Raw genomic sequence first — 27,658 nt, 5'->3', positions numbered from 1 at the left:
AATACTCAGTTTGGTCCATAGGTGGCACTGTAGCTGTATTGTATTGTTTTAACTGTGCTTGGTTGAGACCACAGAATAAAGACAGCGGTAGACTGACAAAACAAGGCTTCGTCCACTTCATATATTACAGCCACGAAGGGGACTGCATTGGAATCAACTGAAAGCCGAGCGCGTCAAAACTTGACGAAAAACGGGCACCTAATGAGTCAGGCATGTGACGATGAGGGACAGTGACCGTTCGTCAGGCTGTTGACGCACTGGGAGTGAGAACGTGTTGAGAATGCCGCAGCAAGGGTTTTGACAGGAGTTAGGAAGAGAGAGCACATCTCTCCCACCTCAGCTTCTCTCCACTGGCTTCCTGTAGGATTTAGAATAGACTTCAAAATCCTTCTGCTGACTTATAAGGCTCTTAATGATAAAGCTCCAACCTATCTGAAAGAACTAATCATTCCTTACTGTCCTACCAGAGCACTTCGCTCCCAGAATGCAGGTCTGTTAGTGACTCCCAGTATCTCTAAAAACAGACTGGGAGGTAGAGCCTTCAGTTACCAGGCTCCTTTACTGTGGAACCAGCTCTCTCCATGGGTCAAAGAGGCAGACACTCTAACTACATATAAGTCTAGACTAAAGACCTTCCTTTATGACAGGGCTTTTAGTTAGGGCTGGTTCAGGTAGCTCTGAACCATTTTATAGCTACGCTGCTATAGGCTTAGACTGCTGGGGACACATCTGGTTACACAGAGCCCTCTCCTTTCCTCTCCTCTCCTCTCCTCTCCTCTCCTCAGTATATTTTTGAACTGTCATTTTCTGCTGCACTTTGTAGTTTGGCCTTGGTGTCTCGCACTCTCTCTGTGTTTCCGCAGATCCACCGGAGCTCAATCTCTCTGCACCAGCAGCCGCCTGCATTGCCCCCCTCCCACCCCTTCCCCTGCTGTTAGACCGGCCTCCCCTTCCTTCCCATGGACCAGTCTGCCACCCAGTCCTCCCATCGAGCTGACCGGCTCTCCCTGCCCCCATGGTGTCAGAAGGTGAAAAGAGGAGAGAATTAAAGTAACACCAGTCGAAGCTCTCTGCGTCACGTGTGGTAATTCCAAGTGGGCCGCTACAGTGAAAACTCCCCGGCTGCAACAGACCTGCCATCCCTGCCGAGAAGCTGACGCCATCTCATCTGAGATCCAGCTACCGACCTGTTACCAGCCAGGTGACTTCGTTCGCATCCACATCATGCTCAGGCAAGATTAAAAAGGACAGCACACTAAGGGCCGGATTTACTAAAGGTTTGCGTGTATTAAAACGTGTGCAAACGTGATTGCACGCGCAAACACATGTGGAACCTGATCTACTAACCGGACGCACCGAGGATTGCGTCTCTCACACGGGCAAAATAGCACGTGCGATCCATTTAGCGTGTTTGCCTTGATGAATATGTAAATATGGGCGTTTCAGCCAGAACGTGCAGAATACTGGGAGGAGTAGATGCAAATAGATTTATTTAGCGCGTGCAATGTGATTTACCAAACCAGGAAGAGATTGCGGTGGCTGTTTTTGCGTCTTTATTCACCACGTCTGAAAACCATGTACTAACTGATACAACTTTGCCAAAACGTATGCGTTTATTGATTTGATACCTGTCAGAGCCCCGTGATCTTACATCTCTGCATTTCCTCACGTCTGGGTCATTCTGTAATAGTTTTTCAGCCGTGTTAAAAGTCATTTACGCGCCGTTACGCACGGGGCACGTCTGTCCTGCAGTGCGCTCCTCTCCTCTCCTCTCCTCTCACCTGGCTGCTCAGCTCCGTCTCTCAGTCCCGGTCCCGGACTGAGACACGTCACCGCTGCCTTCACCCGTCTTTAATCCCTCTGGTCGGTGGTCAGAGTGTTTAGATCCGTGTGTCCCACCTGAGCTCTCTATTAATCCACTCGATCATGGGCGGCACACACACACACACATATTACAGGTGTGTGATTGTCGCTGCAGCTGCTGCCTGTTCGTCACTATATGACGAGTTGGGCCATGTAGCGATTTGTGTTTATTTATCTAAACAGAGCGCGAGAGAGATGAACACACGTGCTGTCATTGTATGCATCGGATCAAATGTCATTCTGTCCCTTCGTCCGTCCAGCTCTCTGTCCACTCTCTCCATGGCGGAAACGATTACACGCGCAAAACCCTCATTTACATATTGCGGTTTGCACGTCTTTTCATTTAGCGGGTTACTCTTAGTAGATCACCTGTTTTGCGTGCACTAACCAAACTCGCAATATTATAGCGGGTGCAAACAATATAGCGCCCGCTATCTGGGATCTTAGTAAATCCGGCCCTAAAGGTACAACGACGGATACTGAAAAAGAGACATTGAGTGCGAAGGAGCAAAAAAGGACTATTCACACACATACAAGCTTACAGCGTAACTGAAGTGTTTTACATACTAACGTATCATATTTTGAGGTCAAAATAATTCGTGAGTTGATTTCCAATGCATAACGGTTCTGAAATTGGTGAATATTTCAAGAAGTGGCACATGTGTTTATGGAGTAATAGCCTAATGCACGACATGTCTGTTTATGAGAAAGTTTAAAGGTGAAGCTCTTTAGCTATTAAGGTCTATAGCGCTCATTTATGACTTTTTGTTGTTACTGTTTTATGCTAAAAAATCCTATTGAATGTCCATAATCTGTAAATGCTTGACATAAGTATTACTCTGTGGTAAATGATAACTACAGCTTATAAGTATAGACTCAAGCATAGGGCAATCAGAGGCTACAGTCGACCTAAAGCAGTTGCACAAACAAACAAAATGTCACTCCCAACAGAAGAAACGGACAATCCCACAGACACGCCACTCAAGTCTAGCTCATGTGAAAGAAAGCTAACAGAGAAAGGCCAAGAGATGCATAACGAAGACATCAAAAAACGTGTAAAAACATTTAACAAAGCTTATGACTCTTGGAAGCTAGTAGCGAGGGAGACAAGGACAAAACTAAAAACCCTCTGCTCATTAGAAGACCTCAATAAATTACAGCAAGGTATTGAAGCAAAGCACGACACCGTAAGACAGCAATATGAACCCATCCTACGTAACAGTAGCACCACATCTGAGATCGTCAACAAAATGGACGCCTGTGTTACACTAACAAAGGAATTCTGTTATCTCATAAGTAACCGTCTAGAGACTGTTAATGAAGATTATAATAATCAACTTGAGAAAGAAAGAGTAAGAGAAACGTTAAACAAAAATGAATATGGGTCTGTCTTTGGCTACACCAAAACTGAAACTGCAAGCTCCTTAAAGTCATCAGAGGAATCGAGCAACCACTCTGACTAGGGTTGCCAACCGTCCCTTGAAAAACGGAATCGTCCCGTATTTAGAAGGAAAAACACTCGTCCCGTATTGAGTGGGAACGGGACGCACTTTGTCCCGTATTACTGTGAGAGCCAACAAACAGTCAGTAAAAAGCCAATGGAAAATGAATAACAAGGCGCGCTAGATGAAAATTTACGGTAAACTCGTTCCCGGGCCCTGCCCTGCTCTGTGACCAATGAGCTGACAGCTTATTCACACACAAGTATGACGATCAAGAATACGCTCATCCCATTGGTCGAGCCTTGTGTTGCATACGGAAAAGATAGCGGAAGACAACAGAGCAGCATGGGTGACGATTCGAGTGACGACACTGCATTGGGGGGCGGAGGCGCAGGTGCACCGTCGAGAAATGATGGGACAAGTACTCCCCCAAGGAAAAAGAAGAAAAGGATGCAAAAATATCGGGAGGAATGGGAGAAGGAAAACAGCTGGGTGGGAAAAGTGCAGGACAACGAGTACAAAGCAAACTGCACGGTGTGCCGGCGCATATTTTCCATTGGACATGGTGGACTCGCAGATTTAAGACAACATGCTGCCAGCAGTGGACACATGAGGAACGTAAAAGAGAAGAGTACGAGGGAAACCATGAACACATTTGTTGTCCACCTGGCAACACCAGAGGCAGATCAGGTATGTGACGAATGTTTTGGGTTTGTTTTTGTTTTTTTAATATGGGAAAGTAGCAACTGCAATGTATATCAGCACAAAGATAGCTAGCCTAATATTACAGCGTTTTTTTCATGTACAAATAATAGAGAAGTAGGCTACAAATAAAATATGAATAAGTTCAGATAATTTGCAGGACCATACAGGCAGTTCATTCTAAACAATGTAGTAAAAATGTTTTCTTTTTTCTAATATACAGGTGACTGCTGCAGAGGTAGCACATACCTACCACACTGTAAAGCATGGGTTGAGCTATAACTCAGCAGATTGTGCTCTTCAGCTGAGTCTCAAAGCATTCAATGACTCTGGCATTGCCAAAAAGGTGTCCTGTGGGAGGACAAAATCAGAAGCAATTGTCACAGAGGTTCTGTCACCTAAGGCAATCGAGGAGGTGATTAAAAAATTGAAAAATGGTGGGAAAGCACTACCCTTCTCTCTTCACACCGACGCCTCAAATAAGGGAAATCGGAAGATGTTTCCCCTGGCTGTACAATTTTTCACACCAGAGAATGGGGTTGTCAATAAAGTTATAGATTTCATTGAAAATCCAGATGAGTCTGCAGAAGGAATAGTAAAAACCATACAAACCTCTCTGCAAAACATGGGTTTATCCCTAGATCATGTTTCTGCATTCAGCGCTGACAACGCAAATGTCAATTATGGCAGCCACAACTCTGTCTTCACAAAACTGAGAGAGGCCAACAGTGAAATCCTTCGTGGCAACTGTCATGCACACATCGTCCATAACACAGTGAAAAAGGCCCTGGACAAGCTCTCTGTGGATGTGGAAAACATTGTCCTCAAGGTATACAGTTTCTTTTCCAACTCTGCCAAAAGGAGAGAGTCACTGAAAGAGTTTTGTGAATTCTGTGATGTCGAATTCCATGAAATACTGCGTCATATGGTGACAAGATGGCTGTCACTCAACCCTGCAATCACCCGCCTGCTGCAGAACTGGGTCCCGCTGAAGTCCTATCTCATCAGCATTGGTGAAGAATGCCCAAAGTGCCTGAAAGACTTGCTGAAGTTGACTGAAGATGCTGCTGGAGAGGAAGAGCCAGACATGGTTGAAGTGTACCTCCTCTTCTGTAATAATGTCCTGTCCCTGTTTGAAGAGGTGGTGAAAAATCTGGAGAAGAATGTGACCACATCTGTTGACCTCTTCTCCATTATGGATTCTTTCCGGAGGAGACTCATTCAGAGAAGAGATGATCAATTCTATGGGTACCTAACCAAACAAAAGCTCCAGCGTCTCTCACCATCTGATGCTGATGTTGCAAAGCAGAAATTCACAGACTTCTTAAACCAGGCCATCACTTACATAACCCGTTTCGCAAATACCGCCATCTTGGACATCCCGCAATGCATTGTGGGTACGCACCGATGCACTCTGGGATTGAAAGCGTCCAAACAACACCGCAGCACCGTGCTCCGCGGCTCTGACAGACGGGCCATGGCCGCAATGGACACAGAAGTTAACTTTAGTAATATGACGGTTAGTCATAAATGTAAACGGAATCAAAATAAAACTAGTGAAACTAGTAAATCAACTTGGAGCACGAGCGTTTATAAGAACCAGGCGCATATTTGCAACAGGCTACTTATTTTTGCCATGACCAGCACCCATTATGCACAGAACAAGGAGGTCACTGCAGGAACACTGGAATAAAACTACTTTAACCCCCGACATATCTTTATTGACATCAGACAATAAATACGACAGCTTGTCTGTGTCACCACGACACAAGGAGCTGATCAGAGCTTCTATTAGTCCAGCACAACCTGTCACGCTCCCGTGTGTGTGTGTCTCTGTGTGTCTGTGTGCACCTGCAGGCGAGAGAGCGAGCTGGAGGAGCCGCTGACTGACAGGTGAGGACGCTGTAACACAATATTCTATTAAGGGATGTGAACATGTACTAAAATATGTACACGTGTAAACTGTGCAATGCTTTCCGTTTTAAACGTGTACACGGTACGGTTGCCGCCCCCCCTCCCGACACATGACAGCTGTAACCTGTGGTTCGTAATCACGGCCGTAGCCGCTGTAATATGACGAACCCGTGTACATATTTTAGTTCACATCCCTTGTATATGACCAAATAGTAATAGGCTATGTGTTACAGCGTCCTCACCTGTCAACAGCGGCTCCTCCTGCTCGCGACACAGACACACAGAGACGTGACAGGTTGTGCTGGACTAATAGAAGCTCTGATCTAGGAGTGTCAACAACACGTGTAAACAGGCACACGGATAACAAATCAACCGTTTAGAAAAATCAATAGTCGTTTACACGTCTTTTCCCCCCCTCCTCCTCAATCATTTCTCACCAATATATATTTTTAGGGGTGATAATGTTGCCTGAACTGCGTGTCAATTCCCCCCTCTATCTGCGCGTAGCCTAGCGGTCTCTTTCCAGCTGTCCCTTCAGAATAAAGGCCGAGGGGGGAAAAAAACAACAACAACACCGACTCCTCCGGCCTGCGAAGGAAGCTCAACATAGCCGCTTTGTGTTCATGTTCCAGCTTAACAAAACCTCAAGCCCCGGTCCGAGTTAACACGGTACGAAGCTGGTTATCAACTTGCTGCTGACGCTCAGCTCAACAGGTGAGCAGCGTCTTCCCTCAGCTGAACATCTGTAGGCGGAGACGCTCAGAGAGAAAGTCAACAGCAGCGGATCAGCTGATCTCTCCCTCCGTACAAACGCAGACAGAGGCGGCCGCCTCAATATTTATAATTCAGAAAAAACCCTGGTAGTAAATGTTTTCGATCCGAACCTGTCCGGTCGTGCCCGGTCCGATGACTGAGCCAAGGGAAGAGCCGGTAGCCTAAACTGTGGCCGTACATTTATTCAGAAAAGGTGTAGGCTATTGGTGCAGATTAAACTTGTAAATGAATGCTGCTCTCGATCCGACCCTTCCTTCTATTCTGACTCTTTTGAACAGTAACAACAACAGAGATTATATTATAGATTTTCTGTGCTGAGCATAAGAATTGTTTGAAATTAATAATAAATAAAAAGCCTTTGTTAGACAAAAAAAAAATTGTAAACGTTGACACCCCTACTCTGATCAGCTCCTGTGTCGTGGTAACACAGACAAGCTGTCGTATTTATTGTCTGATGTCAATAAAGATATGTCGGGGGTTAAAGTAGTTTTATTCCAGTGTTCCTGCAGTGACCTCCTTGTTCTGTGCATAATGGGTGCTGGTCATTGCAAAAATAAGTAGCCTGTTGCAAATATGCGCCTGGTTCTTATAAACGCTCGTGCTCCAAGTTGATTTACTAGTTTCACTAGTTTTATTTTGATTCCGTTTACATTTATGACTAACCGTCATATTACTAAAGTTAACTTCTGTGTCCATTGCGGCCGTAGCCCGTCTGTGAAAGCCGCGGGGCACGGTGCTGCGGTGTTGTTTGGACGCTTTCAATCCCAGAGTGCATCGGTGCATACCCACAATGCATTGCGGGATGTCAAAAATGGCGGTATTTGCGTAATGGGTTATTGAGAAGTGGTTTGACTTCTCGCCGGAAAACTGGCTTTTCCACCTGCAGCCCCTCTCTCTTGCATCTGGGAAGATCTCCTTTGATGACATGGACAACATAACCGAACGGCTTGGCCTGATTGGCAGGTGAGAATGAAAAAAATTAAAATTGCCAGTGTTGTGATAGACCATGTTTTAATATTATTGATGTTTTTAAACAAATGCAATTGATAGATAATATATACAAATAAATACATGATCATTAACTTAGTTAACAGTATACACATTATTATGCAATATTTTACACAAGATCTTACAAATTCAAACAGTTCATATACTTGATAGGTAGATGGATAAATAAGTAAGAATAATAAATAAAGTAAACTGTAGAGGTAGTTAACGTAGTATACAAAATTATGACTATATACAATCAGATTTCTTTTTTAGTTACCACTGTAAATAACTTTTCATCTCCTCTGTGGTAGGCTGAACATCTCCATGGATGATCTGTACGAAGAATGTGTAATTGCAAACAGTCTTCTGGAGCACCTCACTCAGGAAAAGGAATCGTGGCAGTCCAAAGGAACAGCAGAGAGGTGGATGGAGGTTCTGCAGGCAGCTGACCTTCCCAACATCCAAGCAGCTATATCCTTGTTCCTCAGCATCCCATCTTCCACTGGGTTTGTGGAGAGGATCTTCTCTTTTATGAATAACAAATGGACTGATGTGCGGAACAAATGTTCTACTGAATTAATCAAAGCTGAGCTCATTGTCAGCCTCAATTATGAACTGTCCTGCTCAGAGTTTTACTCTGCAGCACTCAAAGACAAACAACTCCTCACTGCCGCAAGAGAACAGAAGAAATACAAGTGGAAAAAGTAGGCTATGTCATGTGACAGCATGTTCTGGATGGTTATGTTAAATTAATTGTTTGACTGTTGTTAAAATTGTTAAAGCAGGAGTCAGTGATCCGGTCAGTGATCCGGTCGTTATCTACGCCTCCTCCTGCCGTTCTGTCTCCTGATTGGATAACGCTTGAATCCCACAAGGAAAGTTTTCTCCTGGTTTACAGCAGAGCAGAGTGACTGAGAGACCCGTGTCTGTGCACAATATCTTGTTATTGTTTCATTATTAGTGTTTATTATTCAGTTTTTTTAACAGTGTAGGCACAAGCCAATGGTTTGGTGATGCTGTCTGAGCCATCTTTTTTTTTTTTTTTTTTTTTAATGTGGAGAAGGTATGAAGTTATAAAAATTTGGAGTGATGAGTTTTCACAATATGTTTACAAGTTTACATTCTATCTGTTTGCACTTGCTGTTGCACTAAAAACACTATTACACATTATTATTTATTATTATTACAGGATGAAGTTTGTACATTCTATTTTTTTTTTTTTTTACATGAATTTGTACTGTTTGATGTTAAGCAGGGCAGGCTTATGTTTATGAAAAATATTTTATTCAGCTAATTTTGTTATTTAGTATTAAATTGAATTTCTGGATAATAATTTGTTTTCCATGTGTTCATGTCACACAAATAGCTATGTATCCAATTCAATGCAGGTTCAAGACAAATACTTATAAAAATAGTTTCACGCACAAAAAAGGGGGCTAAAAAATCAATCACAGCAGGAGACGTAAAGGCAATCGGGTCGGCCGGCATGTCCCGCGTGAGGTGTCCCTTTTTTTTTTTTCAGGGAGTTGGCAACCCTAACTCTGACTCAACCAGTACCCAGAGCGGTAGAGTAGACGCAGAAGCAGAGCTTGCTGCTAAGCTAGAGCAATCAAAGGCCATGGAAGAAATTCAAGCACAGAAAGCACATCTTCACAAGTTAGAAAGTGAATGGAAACTCAAAGAGGCAAAAATGTTGTCAGAAATGAAACAACGAGAGGTGGAAATGCAACAACAGTTGGAACAAGAGAGACCAAAACTGCAGCAGTTACAAGCAGAAAAAGACGTTGCTGTAGCAGCAGCTCGTGTGAGAGCATATGACAGTTTTGAAGGTTTTGAGAACCACAACGAAGAAATTAACAACAAAACTAGCCCTGCTTGCTACAGAAAGCTAAAAACTGAACCTCAATTGAATCCAGCCGCTACATCATTCCAACCTCGCCAAGCAGCTTCTGAAATGACAATGACCCAGAAGTCTGTCAGTTTAGCACAAGCAATTGCTAGCTCATTAAGTATGAATCGCTTGCCAGTCCCTGAACCCACCACGTTCAGTGGTGACCCTTTAAGGTTTACAGATTGGAAAATGTCATTCATGACTCTTATTGACAGAAAACCACTCCCAGCAAGCGAGAAGATGTTTTATCTAAAAAATTATCTTGCTGGAGAGGCACGCAAAGCTGTAGAAGGTTTCTTCTATCGAGATTCAGAGAATGCATACAATGGAGCGTGGAAAGTTTTACAGGACAGATATAGCTTTCCGTGATAAGCTCATGAAATGGCCAAAGATCAGCGCAAACGACCCACTAGCACTACGAGAGTTCGCCGACTTCCTCCAAAGCTGCACTGAGGCAATCCCACATGTCAAAGGACTAGCTATACTTAACGATTGTGAGGAAAACCACAAGTTGCTCAAAAAACTGCCAGAATGGATCGTTCGAAAGTGGAGTCGAATTGTTGTAGATGAACTTGACACATCAGGCAGCTATCCAGATCTTACATGCTTCACAGAGTTCCTGAGCAGAGAAGCACGGATAGCCTGTAATCCTATTGCTTCTCCATTGTTGATAAATTTCAAACCGATAGATGATAGAATCCCAAAGAGAGCCAAAGCCTTCAACACAAACACACAAACAAAGAGTTTCGCTCAAGAGAAACAAGAAGTAAACAGCAATAAACCAAAATCACCTTGCTTTGTCTGTAAAAGTGAAGCTCATGGTATCACAAAGTGTCCCACTTTTGCAGCTAAGAGTGTTGAAGATAAAAAGACATTTATTCATGAAAATCGGCTCTGCTTTGGATGTTTGAGAAAGGGTCACATGACTAAGGATTGTAGGAGGCGACACACGTGCAACACATGCAACCCTCGTCACCCAACCTGCTTGCACGAAGACAGGAAACAAAGACCTGTGGAAGCAATAACAAATTGCACAGAAGAACATGCGAGCCAGGAAACACACAAGGTCATGTCCCATACATCAACACAACGCACGTCTGCCACCTCAAGTATCGTTCCAGTTTTTGTGTCGTCAGTACAAGAACCACACAGAGAAATACTCACATACGCGATACTAGACACACAAAGTGATTCGACGTTTGTCTTAGATGATGTACTTGATAAACTGAATGTGGATGTCCAACCAGTAAAACTGAAACTTAGTACTATGACAGCAATTGACACAATAATATCGAGTAAGAGTGTTCATGGTCTACAAGTTCGAGGACTCCAATCTGAGAGCTGCATTCAACTACAACAGGCCTACAGCCGTGACTTTATCCCCGTGGATAAATCTTATGTTCCAACGAAAGAAACAGCGTTACTGTGGCCTCATCTCAGAAACTTGGCAGATAAGTTACCACCCCTCCAAGACTGTGATGTAGGGCTCCTAATCGGATACGACTGTCCAGCAGCACTAGCTCCTCGTGAAGTCATCTTAGGTGACAAAAATCAACCGTTCGCACAGAGATCAGAACTAGGATGGAGTATAATAGGCTCATCAAACCCCCACCTAGACAGACAAGGAAGTCAGAGCTTTGTGCACCGGCTCACAGTTAAAGAACTGCCAGTTACAGCAGCGACAGATGTTCTAAAGGCCCTAGAATCAGACTTTATTAAGAGAACTTATGAGGATAAATATGTGTCCCAAGAAGATGTTCATTTCATACAGTTCCTCAGTAACCACGGTAACACTTTATTTTAAGGGGTCCTTGTTCCTGTGTAGTTACCTAATTAATTACAGTGTAATTACCTATGTAACTGCATGTAATAGCATGTACCTACATTGTAAATACATAGTGTATTTTGGTGTACTTACAGGTCCTTGTTACACTTGTAATAAGAAATGCTTGTTACAATACCTGGTCAAAGTGGCCTCTCTCTTTGGGGAAGGGGTACATCTGCAAGAAAAATGGGTGAAACCACAACCCATGTTGCCTGGGCAACCTTTTCCATCAATCTTCCTCCTGCCTCTTGAGTCTTGGAACATGTATGCTGTTACACAACTTAGTCTATGTAACAGTTGTGTTAATACACCGTTGTTACACTTTGATACAGTGTAATAAGAACATTAAAGTGTACCTGCTGGGATACCTCAGTTCTTAACCATTAACTGCAATAACCAGTGTCTTCGATAGTGTACCACGTGTGCTGTTACACAACTTAGTATATGTAACAGTTGTGTTAGTACACCGTTGTTACTCTTTGATACAGTGGAATGAGCACATTAAAATAAAGTGTACCTGCTGGGATACCTCAGTCCTTAAACATTAACTGCAATAACCAGTGTCTTCGATAGTGTACCACGTGTGCTGTTACACAACTTAGTATATGTAACAGTTGTGTTAGTACCGTTGTTACTCTTTGATACAGTGGAATGAGCACATTAAAATAAAGTGTACCTGCTGGGATACCTCAGGCCTTAAACATTAACTGCAATAACCAGTGTCTTTGATAGTGTACCACGTGTGCTGTTACACAACTTAGTATATGTAACAGTTGTGTTAGTACCGTTGTTACTCTTTGATACAGTGTAAATAAGCACATTAAAATAAAGTGTACCTGGGATACCTCAGTCCTTAAACATTAACTGCAATAACCAGTGTCTTCAGTCTTGTACCACTTGTGCTGTTTCACAACTTAGTCTATGTAACAGTTGTGTTAATACACCGTTGTTACTCTTTGATACAGTGTAATAAGAACATTAAAGTGTACCTGCTGGGATACCTCAGTTCTTAACCATTAACTGCAATAACCAGTGTCTTCGATAGTGTACCACGTGTGCTGTTACACAACTTAGTATATGCAACGATTGTGTTAGTACACACTTGTTACTCTTTGATACAGTGGAATGAGCACATTAAAATAAAGTGTACCTGCTACATACTTACATGTAACATCATGCAGAAACTTGGTACTCAAGTATTTTTACATAAACCAATAACTAGAATAGCATTTTTTCAGAAAATGAGACAATGCTGGATAACTCAATTCATATGGAACTGAAAACATCATCAGCAATCTGTATGCATAAACCACACACTCAAAAAAATGCATTTCAGTGTTCCTTTATCGTCCTTTATTTTTATTATCCCCAAAAAACCACAAGGCTTGATCTTTTCCTGTCCTTTAATGGAGTCCTCTATTTCTCCTCCATAAAACTGAAATGATCACAGAAACACAATTTACTTACAGTACTTACAGTAGCATTGCATGAATAGGTACACTTCAATTAGCATCCAGATTAACAAAATGAAAAGAGTTAGCATAGACTGAAAGCTAGCAAGGTATATTTACCGAAAACATAACTAATCATGTCTTAATTACAAAAATACACAATCATGTAACACTATTGACATATTCTACTCACAGATAGACATTCCCCAAGGCAAAAGCGTCCAACAATATTATTTAGCAGTCTGTTTAGCCGTCTGTGCTCACTTTTACACCCGAGCATGAGAAGTGAGCATGCAACAGAAAAAACACAACATAGCTGGACTTGACGAGCCGAGCGCTCACTTCGATGCGGTTTCTCTGAACCAAAGAGAAGACCACTCACTCGGACGTGGTTTCTTTGAACAAAAGCACACACTTTTTTAACCCTCAAAGACAGTACAAAGACACTGGTTATTGCAGTTAATTTGTAAGAGTTGAGGTATCCCGACCCAGGTACACTTTATTTTAATGTGCTCATTCCACTGTATCAAAGAGTAACAACGGTGTACTAACACAACTGTTACATATACTAAGTTGTGTAACAGCACACGTGGTACACTATCGAAGACACTGGTTATTGCAGTTAATGGTTAAGAACTGAGGTATCCCAGCAGGTACACTTTAATGTTCTTATTACACTGTATCAAAGTGTAACAACGGTGTATTAACACAACTGTTACATAGACTAAGTTGTGAAACAGCATAAATGTTCCAAGACTCAAGAGGCAGGAGGAAGATTGATGGAAAAGGTTGCCCAGGCAACATGGGTTGTGGTTTCACCCATTTTTCTTGCAGATGTACCCCTTCCCCAAAGAGAGAGGCCACTTTGACCAGGTATTGTAACAAGCATTTCTTATTACAAGTGTAGCAAGGACCTGTAAGTACACCAAAATACACTATGTAATTACAATGTAAGTACATGCTATTACATGCAGTTACATAGGTAATTACACTGTAATTAATTAGGTAACTACACAGGAACAAGGACCCCTTAAAATAAAGTGTTACCGACACGACATCACACAGAAGGAGGACGGGCATTATGAGATGCCTCTCCCGTTCAAAGGCAACAGTCCGCCCAACCTGCCAAACAACAAGAGGTTAGCCACAGTTCGCCTACAGTGTCTTAAGAAAAAATTAAAGGCCAACAAACAATACTATGATCAGTACAAAACTTTCATGGAGGAAACCATTGTCAAGGGTGATGCAGAGCCTGCCCCTACAACATCTGAGGGACAGACAGAGTGGTACCTGCCGCATCACGGCATCTATCACCCCAGAAAATCGGATAAGTTGAGAGTCGTTTTTGACTGTTCGGCCAAGTTCCACGGTGTTTCTCTAAACGACACTCTGCTAACTGGACCTGATCTAATCAATCCTCTGGTAGGAGTACTTTGTAGATTCAGGAAGGAAGCTGTAGCCATTATCTGTGACATTGAAAGAATGTTTTATCAATTTTCTGTCACTCCTGAATCCAGAAATTATCTGAAGTTCCTCTGGTGGAAGGAACCACAAGAGTACAGGATGGCGGTCCATCTCTTCGGAGCCGCTTCGTCTCCAGGATGTGCCAATTTTGGTTTAAAGCATCTAGCACGACAACACAAAGCTAACTATCCTCTAGCATCAACATTTGTGGAGAAAAATGTTTATGTTGATGACGGGTTAGTCAGCGTCCCATCAGTCGATGAAGCCAAAAAATTGATCACTGAGTCGCAAGAGTTGTGCAAAAGAGGAGGCCTTCACCTTCACAAATTCAACTCAAATGAAGAAGCAGCGCTCTCTTGCTTAGACCCCTCTGAAAGAGCAGCAAATGTTGAGCCTCTAGGTTTAGATCCAACCCCATCAGAACGTGCTCTCGGAATTCAATGGTCGATAAAAGACGACACTTTCGGGGCGTCACGTGGCGTAGTGGTTAGAGTGGGCGCCCCATGTATAGAGGCACAGTCCTCGCTGCAGTCGGCCCTGGTTCGAGTCCCGCATTGGGCGCCATTTACTGCATGTCATTCCCCCTCTCTCTGTCTCCCCGTTTCCTGTCTGTCTCAACTGTGCTATCCATAAAGGCCTAAAAAATGCCCAAAAAATATACTTTAAAAGACGACACTTTCAGCTTTAACATCAGCTTGAAGGATCAGCCTTCAACTCGTCGTGGTTGTTTGTCTGTCATCGCCTCTCTCTACGATCCACTCAGATTCATCGCTCCATTCAGCCTAAGTGGAAAACGTATCCTACAAGAGCTTTGTCACAGAGGCATCGGATGGGATGACTCACTCCCAGAAGACATGCCACGGTGGGAGGAAAGGATATATGGTCTTCTTAAACTGAAAGAGGTCTCAATCCCAAGATGTTACCACCCACATGACTTTCAAAACATTGTCAGTGTAGAGTTACACCATTTTTCAGATGCCAGCTGTGTAGGATACGGTGCATGTTCTTACCTCAGGTACAAAAATGACAAGAATGAAGTCCATTGCAGTCTCGTCGTGGCAAAAGCAAGGGTCGCACCCTCAAAGGTCACAAGTATCCCGAGACTTGAACTTGCAGCAGCGGTGGTTTCTGCAAAAGTAAGTGTTCTGTTAAAGGGTGAGCTTGACATGAAAATTGATCAAGAGTTTTTCTGGACTGATTCACAAGTTGTGCTTGGGTACATCAACAATGATGCTCGTAGGTTCCACATATTTGTTGCAAACCGTGTTCAGCTGATTAGAGATAATAGTGATCCCAGTCAGTGGTATTATGTGGAAACCTCAGAAAACCCGGCGGATCACGCATCCCGAGGTCTTCATGCTTCAGACATTCACTCAACGAACTGGCTGCGAGGACCGAAGTTTCTCGTGAATTACATCTAACACCCAGCACTCCAGCAGAATTGCTCGTCGGTGATCCTGAAGTCAAGACAATTCAGGTGCTTGCAACCGAAGCCAAAAACTGCAACGACATCCTCAAGCGTCTGAGTCAGTTTTCCTCATGGACAAAAGGTGGTTGCAAGAATCAAGAGACTGAGGTCTAAACAAAAACATAGTGAACATGTGACTGTGGAGGAGCGTGAGAAGGCTGCTGAGGCAGTGATTAAAATTGTACAACAGCAAGCCTTCCCCTATGAGATAAAGATGCTTCAAAGTGAGAAAGACCTTCCAAATTCCCATCTGGTCTGAAGGACTTCTGTGTGTTGGTGGGAGATTAAAACAGTCATCTCTCTGTCACAAAGTCAAGCACCCAGTCATCTTACCAAACAATAGTCATATCACTAAGCTGATTGTGTCCCACTGCCATGCTAAGACGTGCCATCAGGGTCGAAGCCAGACACAAATGGAGCTTCGGACAAATGGATTTTGGGTCATTGGTGGGAGCAAGCTGGTTGCTAAACTGATACACACCTGTGTGCTTTGCAGGAAACTTCGACGGCCGACTGAGAACCAGCGGATGGCTGAACTCCCTAAAGAACGTCTTGAAGCCTCAGCACCTTTTACAAATAGCGGCATGGACTGTTTTGGCCCGTTTATTGTAAAGAAAGCCCGCAAAGAATACAAACGATATGGTCTGATTTTCACATGTCTGTACTCAAGAGCTGTCCATATCGAGATGCTCGAAGATTTGTCGACAGACTCATTCATCAACGCATTGAGATGCTTTATCAGCCTCAGAGGAGCTGTCCGACAACTACACTGCGACCAAGGTTCTAACTTTGTTGGTGCCAGAAATGAGTTTAAGGAAGCACTTAAACAATGCGACACCAAGCTACTGGAAATCTTCCTGTCTGAGAGGCAATGTGAATTTCTCTTCAACGCCCCCTCTGCCAGCCACACAGGCGGTGTCTGGGAACGGCAAATTAGAACTGTTAGAAATGTACTGAATGCTACTTTTGCCAGTGTCCAGGTCGACTTGATGACGCCTCTCTCAGAACACTGTTATATGAGGCCATGGCAATCGTTAACAGTCGCCCATTAACAGTAGATGGAATCAATGATCCTCATGCACTCGAACCTTTAACGCCAAATCACCTCATCATGATGAAATCTAAAGTTGCTCTTCCTCCCCCTGGAGTGTTTGTGAAGGAGGATTTGTACGCTACAAAGAGATGGAGGAGAGTTCAATATCTCATTGAACAATTCTGGGGTCGCTGGAAAAAGGAATATTTGCTTAATATATCCACAAGACAGAAATGGCACTTACCTCAGCGCAACCTCAGAGCCAATGATATTGTCATCATAAAAGACGACAACCTCCTGAGAAATCATTGGCAACTAGGACGAGTGGTGGAGACTGTTCAAGACAGCGACGGCTTAGTACGTTGAGTTAAAGTGCAAGTAGGAGAGCGAAAGTCTCAAAGGAAACAAGATCCCCCCTCCAAACCCTCAGTTATTGAGAGACCAGTCCAAAAATTAGTGCTTCTCCTTGAGAACTGATTAGAACAAACAAACACAACAGTTAAATGCACATTGCTTTAATGATATAATGTGTTACAAATCACTTGTATTTTTTGATAGTTCAACATGAAGTTACTCGTTTAGCTATTACAGTCAAGAAATCCTGTACAATTCATTTGTGTATTTGCTCATTCATTGTAGCAGGATTTGGTGGGAGTGTAAATGGCAGTTAATCTTGTCTATAATCATTTATGCAGTTCTGCCACTTTACGTCTTTCTTGTGCTTTTATTTTGAAGAACCCACTCTTATTTTGTTACTTCCTGTTATGCCGATGCTAGACTTCCTGCTCCCGTCTCAGCAGAACGACATGCTGCTCACGTTACTCCAGAGTTGGTAAAACATACACACAAACTATTTACATGTCGTAGCCTGTATTGAAACTTATGAAAGGGTGTTTAATTGCAGTTCGCTCCGTGTTTGTGTCATTGTGTTTTTCGTGTAAGGACTGTTACCGCGAGGTGTGTGTGGAAGACAGGCTGCTAGCAGGTTGTGCTCAAACTTAGCGCCCTTGGAAGCAGAAGGAGGTAGGAGGAGACTAATGGTGCATTAATTGTAAAGAGAGTGATTCATTTCATTTAAAACAAAGAGAAAACTGTCTTTATTTTCATTTACATAAAAGCTTTAACTCGTAGCAATTTAAAAAGGGTAATTCCATGTAAAATTCATTATTCAAGTTTACTAAAATGTATTTGTTTAAGTTTAAAAATGTGAACATGATTTCTATATATTATTCACTGAAGTCTGGTATTATGGCATTTGTATTTCTGTCCATTTTCGTAGTTTTCACGGTGTCATGGTGTCAGAAGGTGAAAAGAGGAGAGAATTAAAGTAACACCAGTCGAAGCTCTCTGCGTCACGTGTGGTAATTCCAAGTGGGCCGCTACAATCATTACTAGTTAGTATTTTACTGCATACCTCTTCCACCAGATAGCTGGAAAATTTGTTAGTTATACATGTGTATCCACATATATATGGATGTGCTTTTTTATTTACACACTGGATTAAAACTATACCAAATATATTAGACAGAAAAGAAACCTTTATGCAGGGGTTTCGTTACAAAGAAGTGTTTTCAACGTGATACATTGTTAATTGACATTTATCAAATACTGCCAAGTCAAATGTTTAGGTAGTCAACATATTGAACCCTGTATCACTAGGCCTGTATATCCAGTGGATATTTCAGGAAAAGCCTGAACCAGAGATGAGAAACTATTCTAAAGCAAAGACAGCTGATCTTTCTTTGTCACATTACACAGAACTATTCGGTCAATAAAAGAGATCACTTTTTGCCAATATGAACTAAATACAGGATTTTGTTTCGTACTTTGGTCAGTTTGAATCCGTATATTAGGGGATTCATAAGTGGAGGAATAAGAAGAAATTCCATAGAGATAAAGTTTTGAAGGCTTTGAGGTAAATCTGTAAAGTCAAATCTCATGTACATCAAATCAAAAAATCTAACAACACAGAATGTAAATAAAGAAATTAAATGGGGCACACATGTCTGCATAAACTTTGCCCTGTCATCTTTGGACCTCACACAAGTTCGAACAAGATGCATGTACGTCCAAACAATAAAAAACACATGAGACACATATGTGAAAATTGTAAAATATGCAAATACACTGTTTAAAAATGTGTTGACTTCCGGGCAAGCAAGTTTAACAATAATCCAGTTCAGACATAAGAGTTTCTGCATGGTCGAACCACATAACTTGAGTCTGGATGTTAGCAGAACATTGATGGAGAAAATACAGAGAGGAGTTAGCCAGGAGAAACAAACCAGCAGAGAGAGCTTCCTCTTTGACATGAACACATGATAGTGCAGCGGTCGACATATAGCCTGATACCTGTCATAGGCCATAACTGCTAAAATGGACAAATCACAACAAGCAAATGAGTACATGACAAAAGCCTGGAGAAGGCAGCCTTCATATGAGATTTCTGGTGAGGGCGACAGTAAATCCAAGAGGAATTTAGGGTAGAAACCTGTGGTCCCATAAAGTCCATTCATGCAAAAACTGCACAACAAAATGTACATAGGTTCATGGAGGTTTTCATCTGATATAATGATGGTGACAAGAGAGACGTTGATAAACAAAATCACACAATAATACAGTAAAGTGAGAGAGAACATAGTTAATCTGTAATTCATCTTCTCATTTATCCCTGAAAGAGTGAATATTCTGACAACAGAGACATTATCCATGGTTAGAGGACAAACCTTCAGTTATGAAATCTTCAAATTGTAACAATTCAATCTCTACTCATCTAATACTATGACCTACACTGAGGCTGTGCTGCCTGCTCTGACTCTGCTCCTTCAACACCAAGCATTAATAACAGCTTGGACGACAGAACAACTGGGATTTAAACACTGTTGTGGAAAAAAAAAAATTAAACATCAAAGGTTGAATAAGGAGAATTTTTATTAAAAGCTATATCTTTTCAAAAATAATACACCCACAGGCCGGTTGGGGGATGCAGAATACAAGTATTGCTTTTCCAAAAAAAAAAAAAAATTTAGTCTGGATAAAATAATTTAAGAAATTTTGATAGGTTCAACAATGACTTCCTGTTTACCTCACACCAGCCAATAGCCGCCATTGGGGGTCACTCCACTGTTTTGCTAAGCCTCCTCCCTGTCATGTGGATTTGTTTTCAAGGAAATCAATCAGTGGATCGATGGATTATATACATGTTACGATGTGTGTATTTGTGTAGTCTTCTCTGTCATAAACACGTTACTTGTCTGTACACAACATCTATTGCACGTCTGCCCGTCCTGGGTGAGGGATTCCTCCTCTTTTGCTCACCCTGAGGTTTCTCCTGTTTTTTTCCGTGTTAAGTGCTTTCTTGAGAGTTTTTCCCTAAATCGATGTTGGGACTCGGGATAATGCTGTGTAAAGCCATTGTTTGTAAAAATGGGCTTTATACAAATAAAATTGCAATTAGGAGGCAAGTCTGTGAAAACCGAACTACAAACACTGAAAAAAAGACAAACACAGACATCATAACTATACACTAACGTTACAGAAACACCTTACTCTGATGAAAAGTTCATTTGTTGAACAACGAGCAACAGAGGCTGTTAGCTACAGCTAATTTCAATAGCATAGCATGTGAGTACATGTTACAGATCAGATTTCTTTCTTTCTTTCTTACTTATGTTGTCATTTTAATCAGTACTAGTTCGTATTTCACTGCATACCTCTTCCACCAGATAGTTGGAAAATTTGTTAGATATACATGTGCATCCATACGGATGTGCTTTTTTATTTACACACGGATTAAAACTATACCAAAGACAATTTGAAAGAAAATTAACCTTTATGCAGAGGTTTCATTACAAAGAAGTGTTTTCAACATGGTACATTGTTAATTGACATTTATCAAATACTGCCAAGTCAAATGTTTAGGTAGTCAACATATATTGAACCCTGTATCACCAGGCCTGTAGATATCCAGTAGATATTTCAGGAATCCCTGAACTAGAGATGAGAAACTATTCTAAAGCAAAGACAGCCGATCTGTCTTTGTCACATTACACAGAATTATTCAATCAATAAAAGAGATCACTTTCTGCCAATATGAACTAAATACAGGATTTTGTTTCGTACTTTGGTCAGTTTGAATCCGTATATTAGAGGATTCATAAGTGGAGGAATAAGGAGAAATTCCATAGAGATGAAGTTTTGAAGGCTTTGAGGTAAATCTGTGGAGCCAAATCGCATGTACATCAAATCAAAAACTATTACAACAAGGAATGTAACTAAGGAAATTAAATGGGGCACACATGTCTGCATAAACTTTGCCCTGTCATCTTTGGACCTCACACAAGTTCGAACAAGATGCATGTACGTCCAAGCAATGAAAACCCCATGGGACACATATGTGAAAATTGTAAAATATGCAAATACACTGTTTAAAAATGTGTTGACTTCCGGGCAAGCAAGTTTAACAATAATCCAGTTCAGACATAAGAGTTTCTGCATGATCGAACCACATAACTTTAGTCTGGATGTTAGCAGAACATTAATGGAGAAAATACAGAGAGGAGTTAGCCAGGAGAAACAAACCAGCAGAGAGAGCCTCCTCTTTGACATGAACACATGATAGTGCAGAGGTCGACATATAGCCTGATACCTGTCATAGGCCATAACTGCTAGGATGGACAAATCACAACAAGCAAATGAGTACATGACAAAAGCCTGGAGAAGGCAGCCTTCATATGAGATTTCTGGTGAGGGCGACAGTAAATCCAAGAGGAATTTAGGGTAGAAACCTGTGGTCCCATAAAGTCCATTCATGCAAAAACTGCACAACAAAATATACATAGGTTCATGGAGGTTTTCATCTGATATAATGATGATGACAAGAGAGACGTTGAAAAACAAAATGGCACAGTAATACAGTAAAGTGAGAGAGAACAGAGTAACTCTGTAGTTAAGAGTCTCGTTTAACCCTGACAATATAAAAATTCTAACAACAGAAACATTATCCATGGTCAGAGAGCAAATCTGCAGTTATGAAATCTACTTTCTGTAACAATTCAGTTTCAATTTGTCTAACACCTATACACTAAGGTTACACACAAATACCACCAATGACTTTGAACTCCTCTTCCCTGTGTCACAGCATCAGTAGTAACAAGGGGGTTATCATGCTGCAATTAATCCCCTAGCAAATCTGCCCTCTCTCTAACATCTATTAATATACTGTACTGTTTTAACTACAACAACAAGAAACACATGGGAATAAAACTGTTTGTTCATCCAGTCACAGACATGTTGAAGTGAAATACTATGCAAGTTGGAGGGTCAAGGAAAACAACAACACCACCACCACTAGCCTGCATCCACACATGACAGTGCATCTGCCAACACATTCTCAATCCCCTTCTTGTGGCAGATCTGTAAATCAAAATCCTGCAGGGGCAAAGACCACCACATCAACCGCTGCATAATGCAAACGTTCACGGAAGGAGCTGACATAATCTAACACATTGTGTTCCACACATGCAACATCTGAAAGTCATTTATCTTTTAACAGGCACAAAGTTCCCTGCACTGTGTGGCCGATAGGTCAGCTGGGCTGAAACCGAGGGATTCTTGAGTCGTTTCCCTTACTGCAAACAACAAGAGTGAGTGGACACCTTCACTCCCACACCACAGAGAACCCTAACAAAACATTACTGGTATTTCCCGATCTATTTTATTACTATTTATCTGTTTAAGTGACTTGTTATTGTATTATTTTATTATTATTTTATATTTTAAAATCAAGGTCAATTAATAAATTATAATGTGTTATTACAGATAAAGCCACCCAACTATTGTTTAAACAAGATTCACCACTATCAACTTCAATGTTAAACCCCTGACTACATTATTCATCAATATATTTTTCATCGTAATTCTTTTGTACTTTTACGCAGTGGTTTTTACTCAAGTTAAAGTTCTTGGTATTCCATTTACAACTGCCTGCTTCCTGTTTCCTCTCCACTTCCACTAGGTCCTTTTTTATTTTTGTTGTTGCAAATTTTCCTTGTCGAGAGGATTCAGTCTCTCTAAAAGTTGAAATAACAAAATATGGCAACAAATAGGGCTAGTAATTACTGTAATACATTTTTATTTGCATTTTATTGTACGATAGTGGTGTAGCTGCCCTGTTGATCAGATGTAAGTGTAAGGTGGGTGTGAGGTGTTGAAGGTCACAAATAACACACTTAATCATGATCATAATAAAGTATTTGTCATTTTACAATTAGTAACATGAAAGTTTTTTCTTTCACACTGAGATTCTAAGTAATGGCACTATCAGGTTTCTGTTCTTTGTAATACAAGATGCACATCAAAATTGTATCAGATGCAGATTAATTGATATCAATATCCATGTATAAAATATTATTGTACATATTTTGACTGCTTAAATAGACATCACAAAGAAACGCACATATGGTGTGTGTGTGTATGCGTGCGTGCGTGTGTGTCAATATATAAAAAGTATTGTGTCAATCAATATACTGTATGTCAACATCGAAAAAGCATTATTATTTGTATAAGTATTATTGAAGTAGGGGACAGGACAAATTATACAATAATGCAAGATATATATAATAAGAGAAAGACAAATATTCTGACCTCGGACATAAGAGGCATGTAACTAAAAACTAAAAATATGTCCTATATGTACTGAACCACTTGGGAAAATGAGTTTATACAGCATCAACTTTCTTTCTACCGATTACATGTTACCTCTCCAAGAGGGATGAATTTTATTTTTACCACACAAAAGTTGTATAATTGTGTTTCTAATTTGTGTCAGTTTAAAACCATATATGAGTGGATTGATGATTGGAGGAATAAAGAGAAATACTATTCCCATAAAATTCTTGATGCTTTCTGATAACTGTTTTGAGCCAAATCGCATGTGCAACAAATCAAAAAACAAACTTACAACAACAACAATTAAACATAGTAAATGTGGTAGACATGTTTGCATAAACTTACTTCTGTTCTCACTGGAAAAAATACAGGTTTTTATCAAATACATGTAAGACCATACAATAAAAATGACATGCAAAAAATAAAATGTGTAATTAATAGCTGGAATGATAATGTATGCTATAGAGACAGAACAGGCTAGTTTACCAACCAGAAAATTAATGCAGTAGATCCTTGGTATGTGTGAACCGCATAACCTTGATAATAACGTGGTTATCGTGCCCATGAGCACCAAGTACAAAGGAACAAGCCAAGCAGCAAACACAAATATGGCTATTTTTCCCCTGGTCATCACAGAGTGGTATATTAGAGGTTGACAAATCGCTAAATATCTGTCGTAGGCCATTACTACTAGAAAAGAGAAATCAGCACAAGCTGATGAGTGCAGCACAAAACCCTGCAAAAGACATCCAGCATAAGAGATGACATGAGTGGGAGACAAAAGATCAAAGAGGAACTTTGGATAAAAACCTGCTGTCCCGTACAGTGAATTGATGCACAGATTACAGAGGAAGATGTACATGGGCTCATGAAGGTTTTTATCCACAATAATTATCACAATAATGGTCACATTTACCAGCCAAATCACACAGTAACACAACAAAGTGTCCTCACTTTGTTGTGTTACTGTGTGATTTGGCTGGTAGAAGAGAGTGACTCTGAAGTGTGCTGTGCCATTTAACCCTGACAGAGTAAGCAGAGTAATCATTGAAACATTATCCATCTTATTAAATATTATGTTACTGTTTGCTCCTATGGTATTTAAAACAAGATATCCAGTGCTGCATCTGTTGTTCTTATTGCAGTTGATATCCTTTATTGGAGCAACAGATGAGGCGCTAATGAACATGGGAATTCAAACAATCCCATCATTGAGCTGGAATACGCAAGAGAAAACTGACTAATCATAACACAGATAGTACTGTAACTTATTAAAGATAAATATTAAAAACAAACATTAACAACATCAAGTGAGCCGCGTACTGTATATCTATATAATGCGAGTCTACGGGGCAGTGGAATGAAGCCTATAGCGTATCATAACAAAATGTTGGTGAATTAGGGCCCATTCACATGGAGTGTCTTTTGCGCGAGCGTTTCCATTGTCTTCAATGGGGGGGCATGGTACAGAACAACTGCCCCTAGTGTGAGTGCACCCTTAGTGTGCGTTCACACCAAAAGCTTCCAAAGCGTCAAAAACGCTCGAGGATGGGCGTCAGACAAGACAGCTCCCAAAACGGCAAATATTTTCAGCCGCTTTGGCCGCTCGACACGTGACTGACGTCAAAGTTCGATCGCGCTGGTCAGTGGGGAGCCGATATATTTATGATATATTTCAATTTAAACTGATTCTGCTGGATATTTGTTTCCATATAAGGTGTATAAGGTGGTGTGATCATGAAATAATAATTATAATAATAAAAAGAGTAGCACTTACCCAAAGTTACTTGCTTAGGTTGCAGTAAGATTGAACTGGTCAACATTCTTGTCACCACTGATAATGGGTTGTGGAGACTTGATTATGCCAATGTTTCACTTTCTTTCATTTGGGACACCTCATACATTTGGTGATGTATTATGCTGACTATACATGCTATATTCACATATTTGGTATCACTGGATTCAGCACAACTCCATCTTTCAAACAAGCCATCATATGTGTTTCTATGACAATCCCTGGCCGAGCAACTACAAAGTAAATGAAAATATTCTGCATAGATATTCTTTTTTTGCATGTCCGCTTATTTAAGGCAAGTGTTTATAGGTCTCTGTATGTTACACACATCAAGATATTCACATCCAGTTTTTTCTAATAGGTAAAGGAACTTCCTGGCCACAATTACGTCAAGTTTCAAAGCTGTCAGAGCTTGTGTTATTAATCTACATGAGTTTATATGTCTTAACTCCCATACGGCCAGGCTGTATTTTTGTTCTTTTTTAAGTTTGGGGTGTATGAGAATATGTATCAATTTAACAATGTTTGCAGTAAAATATTTTAACCTAAGAATCCATTTCATATATGGGAGACCTTAGAGATTATCTGACTGGGTGGGGTGAGTCCATTTGTAGATATAGCGGAGTTGATTTGAAAGTGAATAATAGTGAAAATTTGGTGCATTGAGTCCGCCTAGTATTTTTGTTTTCTGAAGGGTGGCCAGTTTGATTCTTGGGGGTTTATTTTTCCAAGAAAACTTATTGATGAATGTATCAAGGGAATTAAACCAGGTGGGAGTTGGGTGAGTCGGGATAATTGAGAGGAGGTAGTTAATTTTGGGTAGAATTGTCATTTTAACTTTTGCTATTCTGCCTAATATGGATAGTGGGAGGTTCATCCATCGTTGGAGGTCATCGTTTATTGTTTTGAGTAGTGGAGTGAAATTAAGATTAATCAATTCTGACAGGGGAAATGTGGATCCCTAGATAGGTGATGTGACTTATGCAGAAGGGGATGGGTATTGTATGGGCCAGAGATGTTCACAAGTCTTTTTTTGCAAGTCTAAGTCAAGTCTCAAGTCTTTGGTCATGAGTCCAAGTCAAGTCTCAAGTCTTTGAGGGTTGAGACTTCATCAAGTCTCAAGTCTTTGGTCACGAGCCCAAGTCAAGTCTCAAGTCTCTAAAAAATAAAAGTCTCCTGTCTCTTCTGGTTGTAATGACCCTTCTATCATCTGCTGCTATCCGGTCTACTAAGGATACTGCACAGCTATATCTAAGAGATTCAAAGCATTTACTGTAGGTTATTATAACTCCTTTATCTATAGTATTGATTAGTTGTTTATTATATGATCACTTTAAACAGGATATTGCAATGCAATATGAAGAAAACACACAATGAAAGCTTTCCTTTAAAGTAAACTGTATTCTGAGTCAAGAAAGAATCAAGGCTGCTCTGCCCCTCTGCACTGGCCTTTTCTCTTTTTTTTGCTTTGTTGAATTCAGAAAACCCAGATGAACAATATGGAAAATGATTTAGGCTGTTAATTATAGGTCATTAGATCTGGGTGGTATAGCTCACATCTTTATGTGCAGCAAAACCTTTCTGGAACCGCATCGTTATTTATTTTTTTAATTAGCTCCGTCAACTCATGGGGGCGTGTCGACACGTCCAGACTTCCATACGGGCCTTCAGTCATATTTCGCAGCAAAAACATAAATAAACAGGAGGATTTAGCCTACAGTAGCCTGATATGTGCCAGTTATGCAGCAGCTAGTCCCCGTGAAGGAAGGTCTGACAACAAACGGGCGTTGTGCATGTAGGCTATGGACGGTGCCGCTATTAAAAAAAAAAAAGCCAGTTCACAGTCACCTGTCACTCACCCACAGCTGACTGCGCTGTCAGAGGAGCTCTGCTGTTCCTTTCTCTTTAGACACTGGTGTTTGGCTGCACTCTGTAGGAGTTCAATATGAAGATTTAACCTCCATCTGAATAACGTTACCAGCCCTGTGGCGCTGCTCCGCTAGTGGTGTGTTAACAGCAAAAAAAAAAAAAGAAATAGAAGTTTCGGTCGTCCAAGCCCAAAAAATAATGATTGTTCACGAGTCACACTTGGGGGCAACAATGGAAAAATGACAGTGCCCACTGTGAATGTGGGGATACTCCACAAACTTTGTGAAACACATAATAACTCAAACACTCTGTTATCTATCGTTCAATAATGTCCTGGAACTCTTTACCTCCTCACATATCTCGCTCACAAAACAAATTCACTTTTAAAAAACAACTTGAGGCTCGTTTTGGTGAAGTTAAATAAAAATTGCGACTCAGAAGATAAACCTTGTCTCGGACACTTCTGTGAGCATTACAATACTATTATAGTGTATCAGTTATGGTGTTT

The 27,658-nt window shown here is 41.0% G+C and overlaps 4 protein-coding genes across 4 annotated transcripts; 1 reads left to right on the top strand and 3 right to left on the bottom strand.

Moving 5' to 3' along the window:
- Positions 1-5,202: 5,202 nt before the first annotated feature.
- Positions 5,203-8,393, top strand: LOC146964750 (uncharacterized). Its single transcript, XM_085764204.1, has 3 exons — positions 5,203-5,351; positions 7,530-7,658; positions 7,997-8,393. Exons 1-3 carry the CDS (start codon positions 5,203-5,205, stop codon positions 8,391-8,393), a joined length of 675 nt encoding a protein of 224 aa, XP_085620330.1.
- Positions 8,394-18,598: 10,205 nt separating this feature from the next.
- On the bottom strand, positions 18,599-19,528 carry LOC146964749 (olfactory receptor 2C3-like). The gene has a single exon (XM_085764655.1). The coding sequence runs from the start codon at positions 19,526-19,528 to the stop codon at positions 18,599-18,601; it is 930 nt and encodes a 309-aa protein (XP_085620781.1).
- A 1,345-nt stretch (positions 19,529-20,873) lies between these two features.
- Positions 20,874-21,824, bottom strand: LOC146964748 (olfactory receptor 4B13-like). The gene has a single exon (XM_085764621.1). The coding sequence runs from the start codon at positions 21,822-21,824 to the stop codon at positions 20,895-20,897; it is 930 nt and encodes a 309-aa protein (XP_085620747.1). The 3' UTR covers positions 20,874-20,894.
- A 1,741-nt stretch (positions 21,825-23,565) lies between these two features.
- On the bottom strand, positions 23,566-24,555 carry LOC146964747 (olfactory receptor 1D2-like). The gene has a single exon (XM_085764203.1). It carries the CDS (start codon positions 24,547-24,549, stop codon positions 23,566-23,568), a length of 984 nt encoding a protein of 327 aa, XP_085620329.1. The 5' UTR covers positions 24,550-24,555.
- Between the last annotated feature and the right edge of the window lie 3,103 nt (positions 24,556-27,658).

The sequence above is a fragment of the Trachurus japonicus genome, chromosome 21, assembly GCF_045865225.1.
Source record: "Trachurus japonicus isolate A0001 chromosome 21, Traja_1.0".
NCBI lineage: Eukaryota > Metazoa > Chordata > Actinopteri > Carangiformes > Carangidae > Trachurus > Trachurus japonicus.
This window is presented reverse-complemented; position numbering and strand designations above follow the sequence as displayed.